This window comes from Astyanax mexicanus, chromosome 3, assembly GCF_023375975.1.
Source record: "Astyanax mexicanus isolate ESR-SI-001 chromosome 3, AstMex3_surface, whole genome shotgun sequence".
NCBI classification, from domain to species: Eukaryota; Metazoa; Chordata; class Actinopteri; order Characiformes; family Acestrorhamphidae; genus Astyanax; species Astyanax mexicanus.
In genome coordinates, this window is record NC_064410.1 from 18,055,255 (window position 1) to 18,081,814 (window position 26,560).

A 26,560-nucleotide genomic window follows, 5' to 3' on the forward strand; every position below is an offset into this window, starting at 1 on the left:
AAGAAAAAGTAAACTGTTAAACATATTTAAATGTAAATAAAAACCCATTGTGATCATCTAACACTGACTTTTTAAATTTGACATTTAATACCCATGGTTTTCAGAGCTAAGAGGGAAAACGTGATTAACTATAAATTGTGTAATAAATTAATTCATTTTTTCAGAACATCAGCACAAGATATAAAAACAGCTCTGTGTTAGTGATAGAAAGGGTGCATAAGAGTGTGTGTGTGTGTGTGTGTGTATGGGAGGGTGTTATCGTCCTTCGCTAAAGCCACTGAGAGAAACCGGAGGGCTGATCGTTACTGACAGCGACCCCGAGGAGAGAGAGATAGAGAGACAGAGGGATAGAGAGGGGAGAGAGAGAGAGAGAGAGAGAGAGAGAGGAGGGGAGAGACTGAAGCTGCTGAACAGAAGTGTGTGTGTGTGTTGAGTCGTTGAGCAGCAGGAAGCGGTAGGTCACACTTTCTTCCTCCTTATTTTCCTGAGTTTATAATGTCTGTACTCAGTTATAGTTGTTGTGTTCAGCTGAGAGAGAGAGTAAACAAAACTGAAACAAACATATTCCTGTGTTGTTGTTTTGGTGTGTGTGTGTGTGTATGTGTGTGTGGTTGTGTGTGTGCGTGTGTGTGTATTATCCTCTTATGAGGTTCTGTTGTTTTTCTAGCCCCTTAAAGAGCACATTATAGAGCATTAGGTCTTTGGGACTTTACCCACAGCAGGGAGAGATTAAGAGTGCAGCAGTGTGGTGGTTCCTGCTCTTCTGTAAGTGCTTTAGATGATTCATTCATATTTTATAGAAAAGCTGTAGTTACAGTGTTCAGGTTTGTGTGTATTAGTCCCTGTTGCCTTTATTGGCTACTATATATATATATATATATATATATATATATATATTATATTAGCTGTAATGGAAGGCTAACTATATAGCTATATATATATATATATATATATATATATATATATATATATAGTTGTGTTATACTTATATTGTTGTTATTGTGACTGTTTATATTCTGTGTTTTTTAATTACCTGTATATATTGCTGATCTCAGGCAAAAAAAAAAAAACGTGTATCTACAAAAGGGCACCTTAACAGGCTAAGGAAAAAGCATTCCTCTCTTAAGATGGGAATCAATATAAAATACAATTTCTATTGACCAATTAATCATGAAATTCTGATACAATGTAAAGAACTGCTAGATTTACATAATTTCAAAAATATCACATTTGATCCTATCAATCAGTCTGTCCTAAAGACAGTTTATTTTGCATGACTATGAGCTTCCAAGTAAGTAATATGTTATTAATATAAGTAAGTAATATTTTTAAGTATTTAGTATATTTTAGTATAGTTTTATTTTTTTAGTAAGTAATATTTTTAGTAATGTGCAGAAATTGCTTGGTTAGAATTGCTAGGTTTTAACAGAATATAGCTCAGAATGTCTGTTTTTGGTTTGAGATTTAACAGTGAATACTACACATATTGTTAAAAAGGAATAGACTAACATGAAGAAAGAGGTTCCTATGCATTTCTTTTAACAGCAAGCAACGATATATAACCTACTGCTAAAACAGCAACATGTCCAACTCAAGCTGGTCTAGTGGGTTAAGATGGTTGGCCAGCAGCTTTGAACCAGTATAGCATATGTTTTTGTTTAATGGTTTAGCTGGTCTAAAAGCAGGATCAACCTCAGTAAACAACCAGTGTGATCATACTTAACCAATCTTACTGAACAGTGTGGCCAAGTATGACCAAAATCAAAAGTAATAAGTAATAGTTAGATTAGCAATATAGAGTGTGTTTTTACCTGGTTGACTGGCTTTTCAACTAATCTCATAATGATGACATAACAATAATGTGATTTGGCAAAACTCAATATATCACAAGACAATTCTCTACGATACTTCACGTTATCTGTGTTACTGTAGAAGATAAAATACTACTAAATAAGCAAATACCAGGATTTATGGATTTATTTTTTTTATGGTTTCACAGCTCTTCCAAGTGTGGCATTATTCAGTGTTGTAAAAAAAAAACATTAATTATTATAAACTGCAATAAATAAGAACAGTTTTGCTGCTGTTTGAATATGTAGGTAGAACATGCTAGAACTATGCTACACTAACGTGTGTTAAACTGTGTAACATAAGCTTGCAGGAAAAATACTTTAAAACAAAAATACATTAAGGCAAAAATGATCCATGTTGGTTTTTTTAATGCCACATAACGATAATGTATTGCGCACAAAAATTAGACATTATACTGCCGTATCTATATTTTGTCCCACCCCTATTATAGAGTGTGCATATAACCTATATTTACACATATGGATTGGTTACTATTACATATAGGTAATATGGGTTATGGATTATTTGTATAACCCATGTGAACATACTATTTTTCACCTTCACTCCATGTTGTTTTTCACAGTTGCTTAATTTGATTTAATTCGAAAAAATAAACAGTGCCTGGCAGCAGATTAGAACAGATTAGCTGTAAACATGGGGCAAATGATTTGTTCCTTTTGAGTCTTACTTAACCCAGCTCTGGTCCTGGAGGGCTTTCATCCAGGTCGGTTTGGTGATTTCCTGGCAGTGTGATTAAAGCCCCTGGGAAAACATTTTATATAATAGTAAACCTGGGTGTTATGTGAAACATTCAGCAAAGTTTAAATTATGTGTAACATGTTTACAGCTAATCTGTTCTAATCTGCTGCCAGGCACTGCTTATTTATGTGGCACTGTCACAGCAGCCAAAACATTAAGTACACACAAAACTTACCAGTCAGGCGGCCTTTTATTGTTAATTAGTTTTACATTGAAGGGCAGCCTTTAAAAGAGCTTTTTAATATGTTGTGACAGAATATCTGTCTGATTTGCAGCCGCAATTCCATGATAGTTAGCTAACTATTGAATTAATGCAGCATGAGCTCTGTTTTACGACTAATCAGCGCGTAGCCTCTTCACCAGAGCGCTGAGAAGGGGTTAGACAGCCATGGCCCTGCCCCCTAGTAAAAATCATGTATCTGATTGGTTAGATTGTCCTGCGACTTTGCTAATATACTCATTACTACACCCTTCTCAAAATCAGCAGAAGGGTCACACAGACACCTGAGCAGAAGCCATTTTAAAGAGCTTTGATTGGTCAGTCCTGCTGTCAGTCATATAAGAGTCCTATAGCAACTGAAAAACACAGACTAATGCATTGAATTATTTGCTGTTTTTTATTTTAGTTAATTTATAAAATAAGTCCGTCGATACGGCGGTATTATGTTTTATTTTTGTGTGTAATATGTTATGTGTTTAAATAGAAAACAAATGTTTGTTTACATTACCATGGCAATGCACACTGCCCTGTGATTTGGACCGTTTGCTAATTATCTCACTAAGTTGGTTGCTTATTAGTTGGACAGGTTATTAGCTTGCTGGTTTCAGTTGCTCAGACTCAAAGAGAGGGCGGGGCTATGTTAGCCTTGTTATTAATCAGGCTTCTGCTGATATCAACCTGATCCACTTTCAGACCTGCCCACTATACATGCAGAGGAGAGTGATAGTGAGTAAATACAGCAGATATTTATTAGAGTTTTGGAAAATATTCATAATCAATGCTTTGTACATTAACACCAAATTAACCCAATTAGAAACAAATCTCAGATTTAGCTTCCCAGTGACTTTAAAGAGGAAAACACCCCCAATTGTGCTGGTCATTCCAGACCACAATAATCTTTCAGTGTACTCGTCTGTAAAATTCCATTGTTAATTCTCTCTGCGCTGTCCAAGGTGCTGAGCGCATTAATCCATCTCGACGTCTTCCGACCAGAGAAATGACCGTTTCCAGACTGCTGCTCGGCCTCTATTTGGCCAGTGTCCTCGCTACACTTGGTTGGTGTCAAGAGGGGGCGTGTCTGCAGGATGGAAGACACAAAGCCACGCCCAGTCCGGAGCCCTATCTGAAGGAGTGCACGATGTACATGGAGAGTAAGTGCACGTTTTCCTCTGGATATATATCTTATTCAAACAGTCAATCTTCCACAGAAACTGGAACATTGTGTTCGCTTCTGCCTGAACGTATTGATTTCTTATTCAAGGCTGGCAAAGAGACCCACAGACACATGAGAACACTGCAATGGAAAATGTATTCCTGTGTAAAACCACCTGAAGCCAAAATGAAGCCGCTTGAATTTTGCCTGAAGCAAACAAGCAGCATCACAATATGCCTTTCTCCAAATTAAAATCAAACAGTTCTGACCTAAAGTAGTATAAAGTGATAGTCTTCTCCTGAAGGTTTCCCACCCTGAATTTTTCAGATACAACAGATGAAAAATTAAACATTTTGTTGTCTATATGAATTATTAATCTGTTGATTGCCAAAGCTTAAGAATCTCCAGAAAATTCCATATAAGGACACATCTATAGCTTTCTCTGTAGGGGTCATGGTGGTGGTGGTAGTAGTAATAGTAGTAGTTGTTGATATTTCTGCATTTTTTTTATTACTGTTACTAAACTCAACTAAACATAATTGAAACTCATTAGTAGCACAACAATCCCAAAAATTAAAAGTAAATGTCAAATAAATTATGTATTTTTTTTGTTTTATGTAAAAATGCATTTTTCAATTATATTTACTCTATAACTATAACTACTTTAAGTTACGTAAACATTAGCAGCCACATATACATTCAAATGTGATGTTTGAGTTAGAATCAACATGGCGGACACCTTAATTTCTATAGAACAGAATGGAATGGCACCACAACCTTCATGTTTTATACAGTCATTATTAACAAAAAAAGCTAGTTTATATTTTCAGGACAATTTCTCTGGACAATTCAATGTAAACAATGTATATAATGAATGTATATAATATTTATGACCTTGGCCAACGTGCTGTCTCTCAGTTTCAGGGTGTTGGTCTTCTTATAGTCTAGGCAACAATGCTAATTCTCACATTCTCAAAGAGTTCTTTGCCATGAGGTGGCATGTTACATATTCAGTGGTCAGTGTGAGAGAATTGTTCCCACAACACCAAATTAATGCTCCCCATTCACACCTGGAATCTTGTAACATGACACTAGAGAGGGACCACAACACAATTGGGCACAATTTGGACATGTTTACTGTGAGGTGTATCATATTTTACACACCACAAGGTGCACCAGATTATAAGCGCAGTGTCAGTGAACATCTACTTTCTGGTCTATTTTCATATATATTATAAGGTGTTTTATGTGACACTAGTAAGGAACGGGGTGTCGCCATGTTTTCCTTCTAATTCAGCAGGTCTTGCTGCTAGGTGGTGAGACCTGTAAAGCTAAGCTAAGTAAAAAACTAATTCTTAAAAAAACATTTTCTTTTATAAGTGAAATGAGCACTGGATATTAATCTACACAGATTTCTCTTCTGAAAACATGTTTATTTGGGTGAGTAAAGCGCTTTCATTTATTTACAGCGAGTTTAGATTTGCAGATATCCCCTAAGGTTAGCAGCTAATGGTGTTCTGGTAAGCCAGAATGATATTAGCTAGTGGTTCATCCCATGTAGCTTGTTTTAACATGGTAACCGTGCAGGCTACAGGCCGATATTAATTGCCCCTGAACGGCAACAGAGCTAGTGCAGTTAGCTCAAAATGCTAATGTGGCTCTAGCAGTGCTAGCTGGGGTTGGCAGTAGGCTACAGGCAGATAAGACTCACCTCTGAAAGGCGAAAGAGCTAGCACTTAGCGCGGTTAGTGGCTAATGCTAATGCTGCTCCTCCAGTGCTATCCGGGGTTAGCTGCAGGCTACAGACCAATATATTCACCTCTGAACAGCAAAAGAGCTAGCGCTTAGTGCGATTTGTGACTAATACTAATACTGCTCCAGATTCACGGTGAACTAAACTGAAACTCCTGTATAACACTGTACTTCAGCGCAGTGGCTGGTTAAATTCATACATAAGGCACACTGGATTATAGGGCACACTGACAATTTTTGTGAAAATTAAAGTATTTTAAGTGCACGGTATTCACTTTTGTTGCAGATATTTAGACATTAATGGCTGTGAGCTGAGTTATTTTCAGATGATAGTAAATCTATACTGCAGCTGTGCACAAGTTTCATTTCTATTATGTTCCATAAAGAGATATAAGTCAAGTCAAGCAGCTTTTATTGTCATTACATCTGAGTACAGGTACACAGTGTAGTGAAATTACTTCCTCTGGAACCATGGTGCAACATGGGAGTGCAGAGTGACAATAGCGTAACATAAAACTATAACACTAAATAACAATAAATACAATAAATACAAAAGACGAGACAATTTAAAAGACTAAGTTATGGTAGATGCTGTGTATTTTACTGTCTCTCAATCCCTTCATCTCCTCTCTCTCTCTCTCAGATGCTTGTTGTTCAGAGCAGGACATCACAGACCTGACTGCGCCTCCTGCCGGTGATGACGGCACCCCATGGGACAGGTGTGGCACTCTCAGTCCAGTGTAAGTGCAGACTCTGTTCTTTTCTTCTATAGTAACTTCAGGCTGAACAGTGAGGAAAGTGAGAGTGGAACTGTAAGGCAGGAGGTCACTGACTGACTGAGGCGGGTCTGCAGGAGTACTTTGATTAGAGCTGGAATTGAACTTCACAGGAGGGCATATTTTCACCTCACAACAAACTAATAAACACTACTGCACCAGATTCAGCAGATCAAAAGCTTAGGGTCAGCAACAGAAAATGTCCTGTTCCTGCTGGATAATAACATTGTCTATATTAACTACAGAACACCTCGTAGCTAACAGTCATGGTCTCTGAATAACCTTCAGTATAATAGGTTAGATATTCAGATACTGCCTCATTAATGTACTACATGCACATTTTACACCCAGGCCCTGAAATCTGCTTATAAGGGTTAAGCTAATCTTAGGATTATACTGAACTTTGTTAATGCAGCCTAACCCACTGACCTGAACTTACTCTCCTGATTCTGATTTGTAAATATGATTAAACTGTTGAACTCTTGAGAAGGAATAATCCCATTAAACCCTAACTCTGTTATTTAGACCTTCATCTTCACACACTTCAGTAAACACTATTAATTATTCAGTATATACTAAACATTATAATTACCTACTCTGTATGAATGAATCAATATCTACTATAAATGATTTAGTACCTACTATGAACTATTCAGTCTCTGATATGAATAACTGAGAAAACACTTTAAATAAGTAAGTAATCACTAAGAATTTCTGGTGTACATTGTTTGGTATCAACTGGGAATTATTTAGTTAACAATATGAAATCAGTTTTTAAGTATGAAATGTTTAATTTTCAGCATTCACAGTTAATTGGTTTACATCTAAGAATAATTTAGTTACACATATAAATTATACAGATTTTATGGAGTACTACTGAAGTACTAATTAATATTGAGTTAGAGCTATAAAGTGATCAGTTTCCAACATTAATTAATCAGGATTTAAGAAATATTCAGTATCCACTACAAATTATTCAAGATAAACACTAACTTAATCGTTTTGGGCTGAAGTATTATTCAGTAGATCTTTTGGTGTGAATTGAAGGGACAGGCTGTTCACCCCATTCCGAAGAAAAACAAATAATTAATAATATTTTTTTTTTAGGAAGCTGTAAATATAAGTGTTTGTATTAGCGTTTACACCATCAGTCTTTATAACATATATTAAATGTATTCATATTCTCTCTCTCCAGCTGTGATGCCTTCTTGAAGAGGGTGGTGTGTTTCTACCGTTGCTCCCCCCACGCTGCTCACTGGTCACACCCTCAACGCAACTCCTTCTTGAAGGCAGTGCCACTGTGCACTAGCTTCTGCAGAGACTGGTGAGACCACACCCCTAATCAGCATAACAAACTCAACTCTGAAAACTATATACTCACACCTGAAACTCCCTATTTAAACCTAAAACTCCATACTCAACCCTGAAACTCTTTACTTAAATCCTAAAACTTCATACTCAAACCTAAAACTCCATATTCAAATCCAAAACTCCATACTCAAACCTGAAACTCCATACTCAAACCTGAAACTCCATACTCAAACCTGAAACTCCATACTCAAATCTGAAACTCCATACTCTAACCCAAAACTCCATACTCAAACCTAAAACTCCATTCTCAAACCCGAAACTCCATTCTCAAACCTCAAACTCAATATTCATACCCAAAACTCCATTCTCAAACCTCAAACTCCATATTCAAACTGGAAACTCAATACTCAAACCCTAAACTCTATTCTTAAACCTAAAACTTTATATTCAAACTGAAACTTCCATACTCAAACCTTAAACTCCTTATTCAAACCTGAAGCTCCATTCTCAAACCCAAAACTCCACACTCAAACCTAAAACTCCACACTCAAACCTGAAACTTCATACTCAAACCTGAAACTTCATACTCAAATCTGAAACTCCATTCTCGAACCCGAAACTCCATTCTCAAACCTCAAACTTCATATTCAAACTGGAAACTCAATACTCAAACCCTAAACTCCATTCTCAAACCTAAAACTTTATATTCAAACTGAAACTTCCATACTCAAACCTTAAACTCCACACTCAAACCTAAAACTCCTTATTCAAACCTGAAACTCCATTCTCAAACCCGAAACTTCATACTCAAACCTGAAACTTCATACTCAAACCTGAAACTTCATACTCAAACCCAAAACTTCATACTCAAACCTAAAACTCTTTACTTAAACTTCAAACTCCATAGTCCACCCCGTAACTCCATACTCAAACCTAAAACTCCAACTCAAAACTAAAACTTCACACTCAAACCTGAAACTTCATACTTAAACCTCAAACTCCATACTCAAACCTAAAACTCCATATTCAAACCTAAAACTCCACACTCAAACCTGAAACTCCACACTCAAACCTGAAACTTCATACTCAAACCCAAAACTCCATATTCAAACCTAAAACTTCATACTCAAACCTAAAACTTCATACTCAAACCCAAAACTTCATACTCAAACCCAAAACTCCATATTCAAACCTAAAACTCCATACTCAAACCTAAAGCTCCACACTCAAACCTGAAACTTCATACTCAAACCTGAAACTCCATACTCAAACCTGAAACTCCATACTCAAATCTGAAACTCCAAACTCTAACCCAAAACTCCATACTCAAACCTAAAACTCCATTCTCAAACCCAAAACTCCATTCTCAAACCTCAAACTCAATATTCAAACTGGAAACTCAATACTCAAACCCTAAACTCTATTCTCAAACCTAAAACGTTATATTCAAACTGAAACTTTCATACTCGAACCTTAAACTCCTTATTCAAACCTGAAACTCCATTCTCAAACCCAAAACTCCATTCTCAAACCACAAACTCCATACTCAAACTGGAAACTCAATATACAAACCTGAAACTTCATACTCAAACCTCAAACTCCATACTCAAACCTGAAACTTCACACTCAAACCTGAAACTTCATACCCGAAGATAAAACTCCACACTCAAACCTGAAACTTCATACTCAAACCTAAAACTTCATACTCAAACCTGAAACTCCATACTTAAACCTGAAACTTTATAGTCAAACCCAAAACTCCACACTCAAACCTGAAACTCCACACTCAAACCTGAACCTTCATACTCAAACCTGAAACTCCATACTCAAACCTGAAACTTCATACTCAAACCTGAAACTCCATACTCAAACCCAAAACTCCACACTCAAACCTGAAACTCCACACTCAAACCTGAAACTCCATACTCAAACCTGAAACTTCATACTCCACCCCGTAACTCCATTCTCAAACTGGAAGCTCAATACTCAAACCCGAAACTCCATACTCAAACCTCAAACTCCATATTCAAACTGGAAACTCAACACTTAAACCCTAAACTCCACACTCAAACCTGAAACTCCTTATTCAAACCTGAAACTCCATTCTCAAACCCGAAATTCCATATTCAAATCTAAAACTCTTTACTTTAACCTCAAACTCCATACTCCACCCAGTAACTCCATACTCAAACCTAAAACTCCACACTCAAACCTGAAACTCCTTATTCAAACCTGAAACTCCATATTTAAACTTAAAATTCAATACTCAAACCTGTAACTCAATACTTAAACCTGAAACTCGACACTCAAACCTGTAACTCAATACTTAAACCTGAAACTCGACACTCAAACCTGTAACTCAATACTTAAATCTGAAACTACATATTTAAACACGTAACTCTATCTGTATTCACATTTAGAGTTTAGAAAAGTACTGGTAAATGCTTCTTAGCAATTTTAAAAAACTGTAATAGAGCAGCAAAGGAAAATTTTTATACCATTTTTGTACTATTGTAGTTGTTGTAATGAAGTCCTCTGCTATGTCAGGTATGAAGCGTGTAAATCAGACCTGACCTGTGCTCGGGACTGGGCTGGAGACCCGAGAGGACTCAACTGCACCGGCAGCTGCGTACCTTACCAGCAGGTAGCACACATTCACCAGTTCACCAATTCACCAGTCCACTAAGGCTTCAATTAATATTTTTTGGTAGCTGCCATGCTCTCCATCCCTTTTAAAATAAGAAAAACAGCTAAACCTAGGATTTAGATGCCCTTTAAATGCCCAGAAGATGTTTAAATGTAGAATATTTTGATATGTAGTAATGATGTGTAATTTCTAACAGTTTGGATTCCATTGTGTTTCTTTTCCCAGCACTGTATATAGTGCATTTTAGTTTCAAATTAACCAAGTCCTCACCAAGACGACACACTGATTGACTAATTGTCAACAATATTGAACAATTGTTCGATTATATTGAATAACTGTTGCAGCCCTATTGTCCACAAACAAGCAAAACCAGTGTAACTGGTGTTAAAATCAGGCTAGTTATAACTAAGATCTCTAGAGATTTGAAACTGTGTATGTGCAGCTCCTGCTGTTGGGAGCTCTGAAGTAATAGAATGGGTAGTTAGTGTTCTCCTCCAAGCATGTTGAGATGTGCAGTGATGGTGTGTCTGCAGCTGGCTTTCATTCTCCATGTGAAGCATTGTGGGATGATGCCAATGAAGGCCACTTTATTTTTATGCATCAAAACTACACTGTAGCTTTGTGCTAATCTCCCCAGAAATGTAAAGATACAGACAGGAGAAGCTGTGATTGGTTGAGCCCATCAGTGCACATCAGTGTTGGGTACTCGTGTAATCTATGCCGTTATCTATGTGTTGACTCAATGCAGAAGTATAAACCAGCCTTAATATAGAGGCAATGGAAAAAAGTTCTTGCTATTGATTGTGCTGAGCAGCATTTGCAACAGTGGAGGAATGGAGGACTAATTATACATCAGCAGTTTTCGGCCTCAGACTGTGTAGTACGATATATACAACCTCTAAACATTACTGAGTCCGAAAAAATGGAGATGACACTGTGATGATTCGATATCAGAGAAGAGAAGAGGAGAGAGGAGAGCAGAGAGGAGAGGAGAGGAGAGGAAGTTAGTGTTGGTTATAAAGAGGCAGAGTGACCCTGGGCTTGGACACAGCTGGGACTTTCTCTGGACAACTGCCTGAAATACACACACTTAGTGCCTCTCTGACACAAACACACACACACACACACACACACACACACACACACACACACACACACACACACACAGTCTGCACAGTCCTTGTCAGATTCTATCTCCATATCTGACCATTGGCACATTGTACATACAAACATGTGCAGTAGAGAGAGAGAAAAGAGAGAGTGAGGAAGAGAGAGACACTGAGAGATAGAGAGATGGATGAAGGGATTCTGGAGGGCTAAAAATGGCCTCTAAACAAAGAGTAAAGTGGGTCGCAGTGGAGCGGCAGGGTGAAAGCATGTTAATGTGGTGTTGTGTTCTGCTTACATATGCATAATGAAGCCTGCAGCAGAACGAAAGCAAACGAGAGGAGAACCGAGGGAGTGAGGGGAGGAGTCTGAAACATGGTGTGCTGAGGTCAGAGCAGAAAGAACAGGGGCCTCATGTACTAGGTACAAGGTGCGTACGAACAAAAACATTGCGTACGCCATATTTCATGCTCACGGTCAGATGTACTAAATGTGACTTGAACTTGAGAAAGTTTTTTTCCCCACGGCACTTTCATTTCAGGCGTACACATGTTTTTGTGCGTATGTATTGTGTTTTTGTCATTTGGTGACACTTAGAGGCAATGCATTGAAATTACAACTGTTTACATATCTTTTATGCACACATTGTAGTAAGCCATTATTGGGTAAAATAAAGTAAATTAATCAGACAATTAAGCAGTAAATTAATCAGACAATTTCATTGGCTTACTGAAGTAATCATTCAACGTGTTTCCACTTAACCTAGATTATATAACATGCATTAAATGTTGCGCTGGAGTTGTTGGAGATGGCAGCGTTGGCATTATTGGAAACTATTGCTCATGGCCGAATTCATCGAGAGCATGTTTTCCGTGACCATTATGATGTTTTGGCCCATGATGATGACTGGCTTATAGGCCGTTTCAGATTTCCAACATGATGGGTGGCTTCTTCGTAAGCAACTCATTTAAAGCATTTAAATGAAAGCATTTATTATTCAGCTTGGAATAATTAATTTAAAACATGGATAATTATTAAATCACTTAAAAGACAGCTGCTATGCTACGCGCCTTGTGACACTTTCTTGACAGACATATTATACTCTATCATATTATTAATATTATTATTATTATAACATTATACTCTGCATAATTGAGGGAGGAATCATTGCATGTGTGATGTGTTTGTGCACTTGCGCTTAAATTTAAGTTGATTGCGATGTACTAAGAGAAAGTATGTGGGATTCTGCCTACTTTTCAGCTCTGAGCGTACGGAACAGTTTAGTAGGAAGTCCACGCAACTCTTAGTACATGAGGCCCCAGATCCGTATTTTGGTCATGATTGCTTTCTTTTTCCTGAGGATTATCTATGTATCTACTTCCCTCATCACTCACAAAAAGTGGATCAGCCTGGTGTAGTTTGGTATCTGAAGTTAAATTGTTTTCACATTTGTCCAGAATAAATAAGTCCACACCCAGGACCAGTTCTGGGCTCGTTTGGGGGAGGGGCTCACTTCTGCTAGTTTGTTTTCTCACATAAGAACTCCATCCAAACGGCAGATCATTCATTTGTTGCTTTTTACTACATTTGTTGGATATAAACACTGGAGTGGTGAAGAACAGAACTTTAGAGACAGCTTTATACTTTATTACAGTACCCTCACTCCAGTCCTATTAGCAACTCAAAAACATCTTTACTAAATTAACAATTAACAAGCTGACTGGCTCTTTTTGTAGAAGGGTGGGACTTTATCTGTAAACAGATGCCATGTGTAGTGGGAACTCCTTTTGGTATTTCAACCGCTCTCGTTGGTCTCCCCATTTATTGTTAAGTGAATCAATTGCCGCCTTTTGATTACTGTATTAAGTCCAATGAGGTTTTTACCTCAAAAAGTTTATAGTCTTTAATTTAGAAGCTTGAACCTGCAAGCTAATCGGGGGAACTATAGGGATTATCTGGCAGGCATGTGTTTAATGTGCCAGTGTTAAACCCTGTTTTGGGTCAGTTAGAGGTTATGTAAAGCCAGTTGTGTTTGGTGGCCAAGGAAAGTAGACTGGAGTCATTGTTCCGCTGAGTCATTGTTCAGTGGAGTCATTGTTCAGTGGATTTATTGAATCTTATTGATTGATCTATCAGCTCCAGTGTGGCCGTCACAACAAACAGCTTCTTGTTTCCAGACAGAATGTTTCCAGTGTCTTCAGCGTTGATACAACATTATGACCATAAAGAAAACTATTCCCTATACCCTTTGTGTTGGAATTTCAGGTTAATTTGTTTCGTATTCAGAGTGCATGCTGTCTGAATAGCTGCTGCTGTGGACACAGATCATAACGTAGCTAGCTATGCTAACCCAACATTCCATCTGTTTTTTTGACATTATTAGGATCATAGACTGTAACAAATTGACTTAAATGAGATTTGGGTAAAGAGGACAGTGTTGTAAGTCCTTAGATAAATGTTCAGCTTAAAAAGAGCTGAAATCTGTCGGAAATCATTAGCTCCATATACTGTAAAAAAATATATATCTTGATAGCTTGTTAGCTGGGTAGAGCTAAAGCTAAGGAAGTACACCTACAACAAGTTGTTTTATTAAAAATCTGACATACTATCGTTTTGCTAAAAAATTTTTATGTAATTTCTCTACTGTTAGAAAAGGTGCTAATATTTTGCCTTTTTTTTGCCTACTGCAACTAGCTCAGAGCTAGGAGTGTACAGGACACACACAAACACACACACACACACACACACACACACACACACACAGTTTGTGAAGAGTAGATGTACTGAAGCAGACACTTTAGGCACACTGACAAATGTACACAGACAGTCCTTTGTCAACAATAAAAAACACACACGCATCAACTCACACATACACACACACACACACACACACACACACACACACACACACACACACACACACACACACACACACACACACACACACACATCAGGAGCTGTTCTGTGTCTATTGTTGCCATCAATGAAGACAGCAGCTTATGGTACACTTTACAATCTATACACACACACACACACACACACGCAGCTTCACAGATAAAGCAAACTCTTTTAAATCCACTTTAGAGCTTATTTTCTGTGTCACAGATGAGTCCAGTGCACCTGCTAAAGCTCCAGAATCCCTGCTGGTTCTTACAAAAACTCATTCCAGCCCAAACCGGTTAATTCCAACAAACCCACTAAAGAGAGGGACTCTTTTTAGGCAAGAAGCAGGAATAAGGCATCCTGGATAGACATGTTTAATTCATTCTTTCAGGTTCTCATTAGTCCAGAGCATACCAGCTTTACATTCTAATGTTGGCAGTGACAAACCAGCCAAACATCATCAAACAAAAGAGCAGATTTCATTTACTTAAAAAAGACCTCTGAAAAATAAAGAGAAAATGTCAACTTCATATTTGTAACATGAATACATGTAATCGCAATAAAAAATTAATACATTAATTAAACAATACAAATAAAAGTCAGTAATCTTTTCAATGAAGATATCGATTAGTGAATGTTTAGAATCAACATTGTTAAATATGATGGTTAATCATTGTGATCCCAGTCTTAATGTTCTAAAGATAAGTGAGAGAATGGGGTAGAGTTCGTAGAGGAAGAGTGAGAGGGTGAGGAAGATTGAGAGCAGGAGGAATAATGAGAGGGAGGGAAGATTAGAGGAAGAGTGAGAGGGTGATGAAGAGTGAGGAAGAGTGAGAGGGTAAAGAAGAGTGAAAGGGTGAGGAAGAGTGAGAGTGATGGATAGAGCTGGTAGAGGAAGAGTAAAAGGGTGAGGAAGAGTGAGAGTGGGAAGAAAAGTGAGAGGGAAGGGTACAGCTGGTAGAGGAATGAGAGGGTAAGGAAGAGTGAAAGGGTGAGGAAGAGTGAGAGGGAGGGGTAGAGCTGGTAGAGGAAGAGTGAGAGGGAGGAGGAAGAGTGAGAGAGGGAGGGAGAGTGAGAAGGGGAAGAAGAGTGAGAGGGAGGAGGAAGAGTGAGAGAGGGAGGGAGAGTGAGAAGGGGAGGAAAAGTGAGAGGGAGGAGGAAGAGTGAGAAGGGGAGGAAGAGTGAGAGGGAGGAGGAAGAGTGAGAGATGGAGGAAGAGTGAGAGGGAGGAGGAAGAGTGAGAGAGGGAGGGAGAGTGAAAGAGGGAGGGAGAGTGAGAGGGGGAGGAAGAGTGAGAGAGGGAGGGAGAGTGAGAGGGGGAGGAAAAGTGAGAGGGATGAGGAAGAGTGAGAGAGGGAGGGAGAGTGAGAGAGGGAGGAAGAGTGAGAGGGTGGGGAAGAGTGAGAGAGGGAGGGAGAGTGAGAGAGGGAGGGAGAGTGAGAAGGGGAGAAAGAGTGATAGGGAGGAGGAAGAGTGAGAGAGGGAGTGAGAGTGAGAGAGGGAGGGAGAGTGAGAGGGAGGAGGAAGAGTGAGAGAGGGAGGAAGAGTGAGAGGGTGGGGAAGAGTGAGAGGGTGGGGAAGAGTGAGAGAGAGGAGGTAGAGTGAGAGAGGGAGGGGTAGAGCTGGTAGAGGAAGAGTGAGAGGGGGAGGAAGAGTGAGAGGGAGGGGTAGAGCTGGTAGAGGAAGAGTGAGAGGGGGAGGAAGAGTGAGAGGGAGGGGTAGAGCTGGTAGAGGAAGAGTGAGAGGGAGGAGGAAGAGTGAGGGGGGGGGAAGAGTGAGAGGGTAGGAAGACTGAGAGGGAGAGTGAGAGGGGGAGGAAGAGTGAGAGGGAGAGTAAGAGGTGGAGGAAGAGTGAGAGTGAAATGGGGAGGAAGAGGGAGAGAAAGAGTGAAAGGGAGAGGGGGTGAAAGAGTGAGAGTAAGAGGGGAAGGAAGAGTGAGAGTGAGAGGGGGGAAAAGTGAGAGGGGGAGGAGTGAGAGTGAGATGGAGAGGAAGAGGGAGAGAAAGAGTGAAAGGGAGAGGGGGTGAAAGAGTGAGAGTAAGAGGGGGAGGAAGAGTGAGAGTGAGAGGGGGGAAAAGTGAGAGTGAGAGGGGGAGGAGGAGTGAGAGGGAGAGTAAGAGGGGGAGGAAGAGTGAGAGTGAGAGGGGGAGGAGGAGTGAGAGGGAGAGTAAGAGGGGGAGGAAGAGTGAGAGTGAGAGGGGGGAAAAGTGAGAGTGAGAGGGGGAGGAAGAGTGAGAGGGAGAGTAAGAGGGGGAGGAAGAGTGAGAGGGAGAGGGGGGAAAAGTGAGAGTGAGAGGGGGAGGAGGAGTGAGAGGGAGAGTAAGAGGGGAGGAAGAGTGAGAGGGGGGAAAAGTGAGAGTGAGAGGGGGAGGAAGAGGAAGAGTGAGAGTAAGAGGGGGAGGAAGAGTGAGAGTGAGAGGGGCAGGAAGAGGAAGAGTGAGAGTGAGAGTAAGAGGGGGAGGAAGAGTGAGAGTGAGAGGGGGAAGAAGAGGAAGAGTGAGAGGGAGAGTAAGAGGGGGAGGAAGAGTGAGAGTGAGAGGGGGAGGAAGAGGAAGAGTGAGAGGGAGAGTAAGAGGGGGAGGAAGAGTGAGAGTGAGAGGGGGAGGAAGAGGAAGAGTGAGAGGGAGAGTAAGAGGGGGAGGAAGAGGAAGGGGGAGAGGGAGAGTAAGAGGGGGAGGAAGAGTGAGAGTGGTAGGAGGAGTGGTCAAAAAAGAAACAACGTTTAACTGAAATCAGAGGAACCTTATCTGATCATGGATCATATGCTGACAGTGCGAGAGGCTGGACAGTGTGCAGCCCAACTTCAGCATTAGATTTATCTTCAGAAGTGAACAATCTGATTCATTTTCTACAAGTTTAGATTTTCATGATACCCAACAATGTGTAGTACGACAAAAATCTGTTAATATGAAATAAGAATTAGATTTTAATAATGTTTTATGTAGTTTTGGTTGTAGTGCTTCATTTTGCAGAATATATGAGGTATTATAAAACCAGCCTAGTTTACAAAATTGGGGTTTAGCAATTGGAACAAAAATAATTTTAATTTTTGGGAATGTTACTGTTAACAATTTCATAATGTTAGTGTTTGTTAACTGGGAACACTGTGTGATGAATGTTCTAATAACTTTGTGATGTAAACCATTATTATGTCACAAATTTCTAGTATCTTCCTGGATCCTTTTCAAAACATTTGTAAACATTCTTATGACATTTTCTGTTAGCTGGGAAAAATGTGTATGTGTGTGTGTGTGGGTGTGAAGGCTCTGTGAGTGTGAGAGTGGAGTGTGTGGACACTCTGCTTCCTCAGCTGCAGTAATAATGTCCTGAGGAGTGTGTGAGGAGCAGGGTGGGCTGTGTGAGATGAAGCAGATCTAGTATGAGGATGACCCTCGGGTGACTGTCTGCCCTGATCACAACACTTCTCGCACCCACACTGCCCTGTGCATGTGTCTGTGTGTGTCTGTGTATGTATGCTTGCACCCCTTCAGGCAAGCACTGTTTCCAACCGCACACTGCTATCTGCTCTGAGACGTAACTCAGTGTGTGTGTGGTGTGGTGTGTATTTTTTCATTTTTTTTAATGTAATTTAATACTCCGGTTTAGAATATTCATGCACTGAGATGTCCCAAATTCCACCAAGAGTATACACGTACTGAGACATCCCAGAATACTCCGGTTAAGAGTATACACAGACTAAAACATCCCAGAATACTCTGGTTAAGAGTAAACACACACTGAGACATCCCAGAATACTCCAGTTAAGAGTACACACGCACAGAGACGTCCCAGAAGACTCTGGTTACGAGTAAACACACACTAAGACATCCCAGAATACTCTGGTTAAGAGTACAAACGCACAGAGACATCCCAGAATACTCCAGTTTAGTGTATACACGGACTGAGACATCCCAGAATACTCCACTTAAGAGTAGACACGCACAGAGACATCCCAGAATACTCCAGTTAAGAGTACACACGCACAGAGACATCCCAGAACACTTCAGTTTAGTGTATACACGCACAGAGACATCCCAGAATACTATGGTTAAGAGTAAACACACACTGAGACATCCCAGAATACTCCAGTTAAGAGTAAACATGCACAGAGACATCCCAGAATACTCTGGTTAAGAGATTACAGATTACTTATTTCGTTTTTTTTAATTTGTTGGACAATAAAACTGAAACACCTGGTTTTAGACCACAATAATTTATTGTCCTGACGGACAGTTCTGGTGGATACAGGAGAGTTGAGGTGCACATTGAATTCTGCCGTGATTGATCAGCAGGTTTTATGTTTTTTTTACATACAATCCGGGTTAGCACCCAAACATCCCTTCTTCCTCTTGAGTCCACAGTTAATCCTGTTGGATGTGGTTGGTCCTTCTTGGTGGTATGCTGACATTACAACACCAACAATTTGTCCTCTTTTGAACTCTGGTATTTTGCCCATAATGTTGTGTGCATTGCAAAATTTTGAGCAAAACTGTGCTCTTAACCTGCTAATTGAACCTTCACACTCTGCTCTTACTGGTGCAATGTGCAATTAATGAAGATTGGCCACCAGGCTGCTCTAATTTAGCCATGAAACCTCCCACACTAAAATGACAGGTGTTTCAGTTTCATTGTCCAACCCATCCCTCATTCAGACATTCAGCTCAGAACTCTAACCCTTAATCTAGCTGAATCACTGAACACAGTCCTGAACAAATCGCTGTGGTTTAACGCAGTGCTGAGACGGTGTGCTGTGCTGAGACAGTGTGCTGTGCTGAGACGGGTGTGTAATTAGATCAGCTGTTTTTCTTTCAGATGTCAATTAACTCATTCCTAAATGACAGATATCTCATTTTTCACCAATAAAGCTTCATTTCCTGCCCTGCTGCCAGTCTGTTCATTAGTAATACCAGCATGCAGATGATGGAAGTGTCTGTCTCGTCTAAATCTGTGTCACACTCATTAGTTTTAGTCGCCAACTCAAAGCAGTGAGCTAAAATACCAGTGGGTTCTTCTTCTCTCCGGCTGATGACCCTGAATGCAGGACAGATGGGCTTTGTTTGCAGTGCTGGTGATTGTTTACCCAGTAGAAAGTGTTTGTTTACTGGTATGATGCATGAACACTGACGCTGAAAGGCATGGAATCAGTCACTGTAAAGAGGTGGGGTGTATTTACTATTAGCACTGGTGATAAAACTAATTCTGGTGTTCACGAACATCCCATGTGGAACATACACATTTAGCATGCCAAAACAAGAAGCCTAGGTATAGATACAGAGTAATAATTCAGTTACTGTATTTTTTAAAGCGGTGCATGCTGGGTTGCGTTGCACTGAACGCAGCCCCGCCCTCCGACAAAAAAGTTCAGCTGTAGAATAAAAACATTCTGGTTTGACATTAAAATATGAAAATGAGAAAAAAATAATTAATATTTCAGCTTTATTACATGTGTATTTGATACACAGTTCAGAAGCAAACCAGCTGTCTGATTTTACCCATTTTTCTTGTAAGAAAAAGTATTGGAACATATATAAGTGAAAAAGACTTAATTTTTGTCATTGCTTTTCAACAACTGCTTTTATTGTAGCTTCTTTCAGATAGTGTTTGTTTTGGGGGTTGCTCTCTTCAGTCTCCTCTTTAGCAGATAAAATGCATGCTCTATAGGGTTTAAGTCTTGAAATTGACAAGGCCAGTCTAAAACGGTGATGCAATAGATAATGACCCAAAACACACCGCCAAAACTGAAAAGGAATGTAGTTGTGAGTTTGTTTTGGGTCAGTATATTACTGCATGATGAAGGATCTCCCAATCGGTTTATTTGCATCTTTCTTTAAGTTGTTCAATGTTCAAATGAGTTCAAATGACATCATCAGTGAAGATTAATCAGCAACACAAGGCCATGATATTACCACCACCGCAGGCAAACCAAGTCTCCCTGAAGCTGCAGGAGTCTCCCGCATTTCGGTAGTGGCTCCCTGATGCCCGCAAGTCACATATAATCTCCCGGAATTCAGAACGAGCGCCCCAAACGCGCACACAGGCGACAGACTTTTTTCTCTAATCGCGTGTGGGAAGGAGAGAGAGAAAACAGAGAGGGTTCTTAGTTTTTAGTGTGGGCGGGCAGTGTTTTTCCCCCCTCCCGGACGGGATTTGTTTAGTGAGTGAGAGAAAGCAGATCATGGCGGAGGCAATATTAATAATTATTGTAATATATGAAATGTTTTTGATGTTGTGCAATTTTTTGTGATATTGTAACTGTCAATTTTTGTCAAATAAAGGCTTTCTCAGCCCCCCGCCAAAAAAAAAGGAAAGCAGATGCAGGGCCTTCCAAAAAGAAAAAAAGATAAAACTCATTTCACCTCTGAATACTCAAAATTTAATTTAAAAAAAAGTAAAACCTCCCTGAAAAGTAACCTCCCTGAAATCAACTTTTGCAACTTGGGTTGTCTGTAAAAGACATGTTACATCTTTATAGTGTGTGAATCCGAATCATGGTCTGTAAAGAGCCGCCCATATTATATAGCAGTAACTTACTTTAGCACTAGGCTAACGGTGAATTTACACTGCTCCGTCGCGACAACGCATGGTCGCACTACCCCCCTCCAACTGGTCCCATGTTGGCGTGACAAAGGCGTTCCCTGCATCGTCCAATTAAATCATTTTAATAAATGGGAAATGCTTTTATATAATCTATTATTATTTCCAATAATTAATAACTATTAATGTGTCTTTATAGATATAAATGTTTGAATGAGCTTCATTACACTGTCTAGTGAGCAGTATATAAGCTGACAAAAGCAAACTTTTCCAATTAAATTACATATTAATATTTTAAAAACCCACCAGAGACTCCAACAATCACAGCAGCCTTTCTCCTCGCTGACAGAGTCCCTGTGAATCAGCAGGGATTTTATAAAGAACAGGGAAGCCTGAAACTTCTCTTCTAGGCTTCTCTGGACGCTTGAAAGCGGAACTAAAATGTTTTCATGCGCTGCGCTGAGGACGCGTTACAGGCCAACACCTGCTCTCTGATTGGACAGACGCATCGCGTTGGACGGATTCATTTGCATAAAGTTGAGCCGAGCTCAACTTTTCATCGCATCCCCCGCTCGCGACGCATCGGACCCATGATGCACCGCGCGACTGCGTCTGACGGAGGCGGCGCTTCCCATTGAAAATGAATGGGATCCGTCGCTGTGCGTTGTCGCGTCGGAGCAGTGTAAATGCACCGTAATGCTGATATATTTAAACAAATTTTATATTAAACTCACACCTCCTTGAAAAAGTATCAGGAAGGTTATCCAGGAATGTTCCAGAAACGTAATGTGCTGAAAACGTGATGTCACAATGATTGCAACGATATTAGAACGTTTATCACAACTCTCTGCTACCAAATACTATTAGGTGGGTCCTTTAAAAGTGTGGTTAAATTGTACTTTTATGCTAATATTATAATTGAAAGCATATATAAATGATACTAAATGGTCTTAAAATGAGAATAATGTGGAATATTATTATAATATAAAACTTATCGTAGTAGTAAAAAATGTCTCTGTGTGTATCTGAAGCTAGAAATCAATCACACACTTTGTAATTAGTGGTAAACTATCTTTAGCTAAAGCTAATCTCACTTTAAAAATGTTCATTCTTGATGTTGGACAGATTATTACTTTAATTATTACCTGTGATGTTTTCTACAATTGAAATCATAATATGTTAATGTGTGTGACTTGCAGATGTACCAGCATGGGCGGGACCTGTGTGAGAGTCTCTGGGGCGATGCCTTCATGACGGTGGAGGACGAGGCCGGGGAGGAGGACGGGGTCGAAGGTCACGGCTGTGGGTGTTTGACCCTCAGCCCGTCAGACCGTGACGTCATCGCCGCCCTGAGAGCGCAGAAGGACAACCCGGATGAGCTGGACACCACCAAAAGCGGCCTGCCCCAGTACCGCGCCCCCTGTGGCCACGCCGCTGCAGCGCCCCCACAGCCCCGGAGTGGAACTGCCAATTCAGTGCTGAGGAAACGCTCAGTACCCTTCCACGACACGGAGGGCAGCGGGAGCGGCTTCTAAAAACTTCCCTCGTTCTGGATCACAAGCAGCAGACCCCACACCTGGGCTTACGTACCCTTTCACTGCATACTGCTGTTTTACGTTCTTTATTTTTGCAGTATAACACCATTTAAAAAATAGCAGCTGCCCATTCTACATAGAATGGTGGTGTAAACAAAAATATCATTAAAGTGATGCCACAAATAAATTCATTAATTAAATTATTATGCTATAAATGAAATGTACAATTTTGAAGAACCTTATTTTAGGACTAAGTATAAAAATAATCCACCAACCCCTTCATGATGTATGGACCAATAGAAATGCTCAAAAAATATTTAGAACCCAATTTCTAGATTTAAACAGCTTTTAAATACACAATCAGCTTAAAACAATTTTTGCATTGCAGTTAGTGGCTTTGAAACACAAAAAATAAGAAATAGCAAAAATCCCATGATAATCAATGATAATGCTCATTTTTGCTGGTGACATTCTAACTCTATGTTACAGCTGGTCAGTGTTTTTTGGCTATTTCATATAAAATGCAAATATTTCAGCTGTGAAAGACATTTCTTTTAACTCAATCTTAAAACTCAAAGTGATTTTCCTATTTTAAGTCATTATTCTTTTTCAACCAAAAATAATAATATAGAGTCTAAATACAATAAATGATAAATCACAGATTCATGTTTCCAGTAATGATCAAAAAAGGCCCTGAGGGTTCTATCCATTCAACATCCTAATTTGTCAATCCTGCTACTGGGGAACAACTCAAGGTTTTAACTCTTTCCTACCCCAAACCCACGAGATCCAGTTTTTCCCACTGATTACGAATCTCCTCATAAACTGGATCAGGTGGGTTGCTGCAGGGACTAGCTAATACTTGCAGGGTGGTGGGTCTCCAAAAGCTTTCTAATTAAATGCATTTTCACACATAAAAATCCACAGTCTGCACTAAGGTTTGTGTCTTTGTTACATAATTTGGTCTGAGTGTAGCAGATTCCTCTCAGATTCCTTTTATTTCTGTTTATAAATAAGGGTTAATCTACAGTTACAGTAGATACAGGATCACACATCATACAGTGTAGTCTGTTGTACCCATACTGCTGTGTGATGTTTTAACACCATGGGTAGTCGGATTTTGGCACAACAAAATTGTTTCTTTTTTCCTCTGGTTTGTTTAAAGTCTGACTCAACTTCCTGTAATTGGTCTGTAAGTCTAAACAATGTTTCACACTGCAGAAGTACTGAATTATGGTCCAGTAGATCCAGACTGAGATCAGCTTTTTTGGTTGGACCAAACTCTTTGGTCCTTTTATCCGAACCATGGTTCATGGTCCATTTCACACCTGCTACTTTGGTTCGGGCCCAAACTGAAACGTCTGAAAGTATGGACCAAACAAAAAATGTCTGAAAGTAATGTGTAGACAAACAGGAAATACTGCAGCAGAAGGGTTAAGGCTCTTTGTTGTAAAGCTTTACATAAAGAAAGAAAAGTTCATTGTTCTAAAGTATCTTCTGTAGCCCAAATAATTATATCACATCAGACACTGATATATCTTGCTAATGCTCACATTATTTGCATTTTAGGTTTATCCCTCATTTAAAGAAATATTTCTCTTAAAATGCTAATGTTGTTAACAATAAATAGTTAGCATTATGGAAATTGAATCTGCATTCTGCTAATTGGCATCTGCCAGGTGGTTTTTAGAGCCACATTAGCATGTTCACTAAAGCTGTTGTTTTATGGCTAAACATTATCTGTCACCATATCTATGCATTTATTACCATTATTACTGAACATCTGCTCTATATAGATCAGTACATACAGGGACTGTTACATTTCTATGCATTATAGTAGCACTGATAGTCCAAACAGTGGATCAGAAGTCCTCTAATCAGTACATACTGGGATCAGTGCTGAAGTATAGTAGTAAAGAAGTATATTCAGCGATTAGGCTTTATTTCTAATTAACGTTATCATCTGCCTCCTTTATGGTTGTTGAACAGCAGTAATGTTATTAAGATGGTGGCATTATGATGGATATCATTATCATAAAGCACATTTACCTCTAGTCTCTTAATCTCTCAATGCATGATGTTAGTGTCTTAATATTGTGCTGTTCTAGTATAACGACGTATTTGTATGTGACAGGTTCGGGTTTTCACAGTGACACTGCAGCCTGCGTGGTGTAACAAACTGTCAGAACTGTTAGAGTGTTCAAAAAATGTACTATACAAAACATGAAAGGAATATTTCAGTACATCAAAATGTATACAATTACAATATGTTGTTTTGGGTTTCTAGTTGATCATTGCAGCTTTAAACAATGACTGTATAAAAACATGGAGAGCACACAGTCACCTACAGGTCTAGTGCCTCTGCTGGTTGGTTGCAGTATGATGTATAGCTTCACCCATATAAATATTTTTCAATGAGGAAACAGACCCCCAATTTCCCATCTAATACCAACAGTCAATTTTCCTATTACTAATAATGCCACATTTTTTATTTTTCCCCAGAAGTCAGTATATGAACGTTATTCTGCTATACCGTAAGAAGGTGGGACCACAATTAGGAATTAACTCATAGCCAGCCTTGGCTCTGCTTCTGGTCTTTACTGTGACGATTGCAAATTTGACAATATGTCAGATGTTTTTGGCTCTGTTTCTATTAAATGGAAGGAAACTGAATACCTATGTCCTCTTTTTTTTACAGTCATTGGCTCAGGATGTAAGGTTAATGCTGCTAACAAACAATAGAAGCCAAATTCTCCAAACCCAAAATAATTTTAGTAAATACAGAAACTCTCTCTGAGGCCTCAAACTGTCCCAGTTAGGATGGTGCAGTCTTGGCGAAGTGAATAAGGTCAGAAACATACTCAACACAAGTAAGTATGCAAACATGATCATTTAAAACTGTTATACTTGCTATACAAGCGAGTAATCCTAATGGCTGCCACTTTTGCTTGGTTTTGCGAAACCTTTGCCGGTTTGCTGCGTTGGTTAAAAACATGCAGAAGTTAACACAATGTGTACACGAGGTGCAGCACACGCAAAACCGCAGTTAAATCCAGCAGTCTTCGGACACCTGCGCTGTCCTCTAGTGGAATCTTCCAGTAACACACATAGAACACAGGCAGGTACAGTACAGGCCAAAAGTTTGGACACACCTTCTCTTTTTCAATGCGTTTTCTATATTTTTATGTCTATTTACATTGTAGAATCTCACTGAAGGCATCAAAACTCTGAATGAACACATTTGGAGTTTTATGTACTTAACAAAAAAAAGTGAAAGAACTGAAAACATGTTTTATATTCTAGTTTCTTCAAAATAGCCCCCCTTTGCTCTGATTACTGCTTTACACACTCTTGGCATCATTCTCTCAATGAGCTTCTAGAGGTAGATCACCTGAAATTGTTTTCCAGCAGTCTTGAAGGAGTTCCCAGAGGTGTTTAGCACTTGTTGGCCCCTTTGCCTTCACTCTGCGGTCCAGCTCACCCCAAACCATCTAGATTGGGACTGTGGAGGCCAGGTATTTTTTTGTTAAGTACATAAAACTCCACATGTGTTCATTCATAGTTTTGATGCTTCAGTGAGAATCTACAATGTAAACAGTCATGAAAGTAAAGAAAACGCATTGAATGAGAAGATGTGTCTTGTTGCAGCTGGCACTCTTTTATGTCCAGCCTTAAAGAACAATAGTTATGTGACAACTGGCTTCTACAATTGGTTAGCTACATTAGCCTTGTTCCAATGCAAAACTAAAGAACGAAACCGTTCACTAAAACCTTCCTGTAAGAGGGCTGTGGGCTGCAGGTGAAGCGGAGATGATCTGGATGCGTGTCGGTAGTCGTGTCCTTGTCCGTGTCCGTACCTCTGTCACATTGCTTTTGCTGCTTCTGTTTACAGTAAGTGCAGTACAGTGAGGCTGATGTCATGGATTTGGGATGGTATTCTGTGGGCAGATTTACATCATGTTTAATCTGAATGTGAACACGTTGGTGGGTTGCTGTACCCTTGACTCCCTGAATAAACACTGTGTTTCTAA

At 39.5% G+C, this 26,560-nt stretch overlaps 1 protein-coding gene across 4 annotated transcripts; it reads left to right on the top strand.

Moving 5' to 3' along the window:
* The first annotated feature begins 306 nt into the window (after positions 1-306).
* Positions 307-26,560, top strand: rtbdn (retbindin). Of its 4 annotated transcripts, none has more exons than XM_007239142.4 (7): positions 307-454; positions 668-765; positions 3,824-3,981; positions 6,379-6,475; positions 7,707-7,835; positions 10,370-10,466; positions 22,194-26,560. In XM_007239142.4, exons 3-7 carry the CDS (start codon positions 3,828-3,830, stop codon positions 22,527-22,529), a joined length of 813 nt encoding a protein of 270 aa, XP_007239204.2. In that variant the 5' UTR covers positions 307-454; positions 668-765; positions 3,824-3,827; the 3' UTR covers positions 22,530-26,560. The 4 variants fall into 4 exon arrangements, with proteins under 4 accessions (XP_007239204.2, XP_015458490.2, XP_007239203.2 ...); XM_007239140.4 differs by having other exon boundaries at positions 309-454; positions 3,784-3,981; XM_015603004.3 differs by lacking the exon at positions 668-765.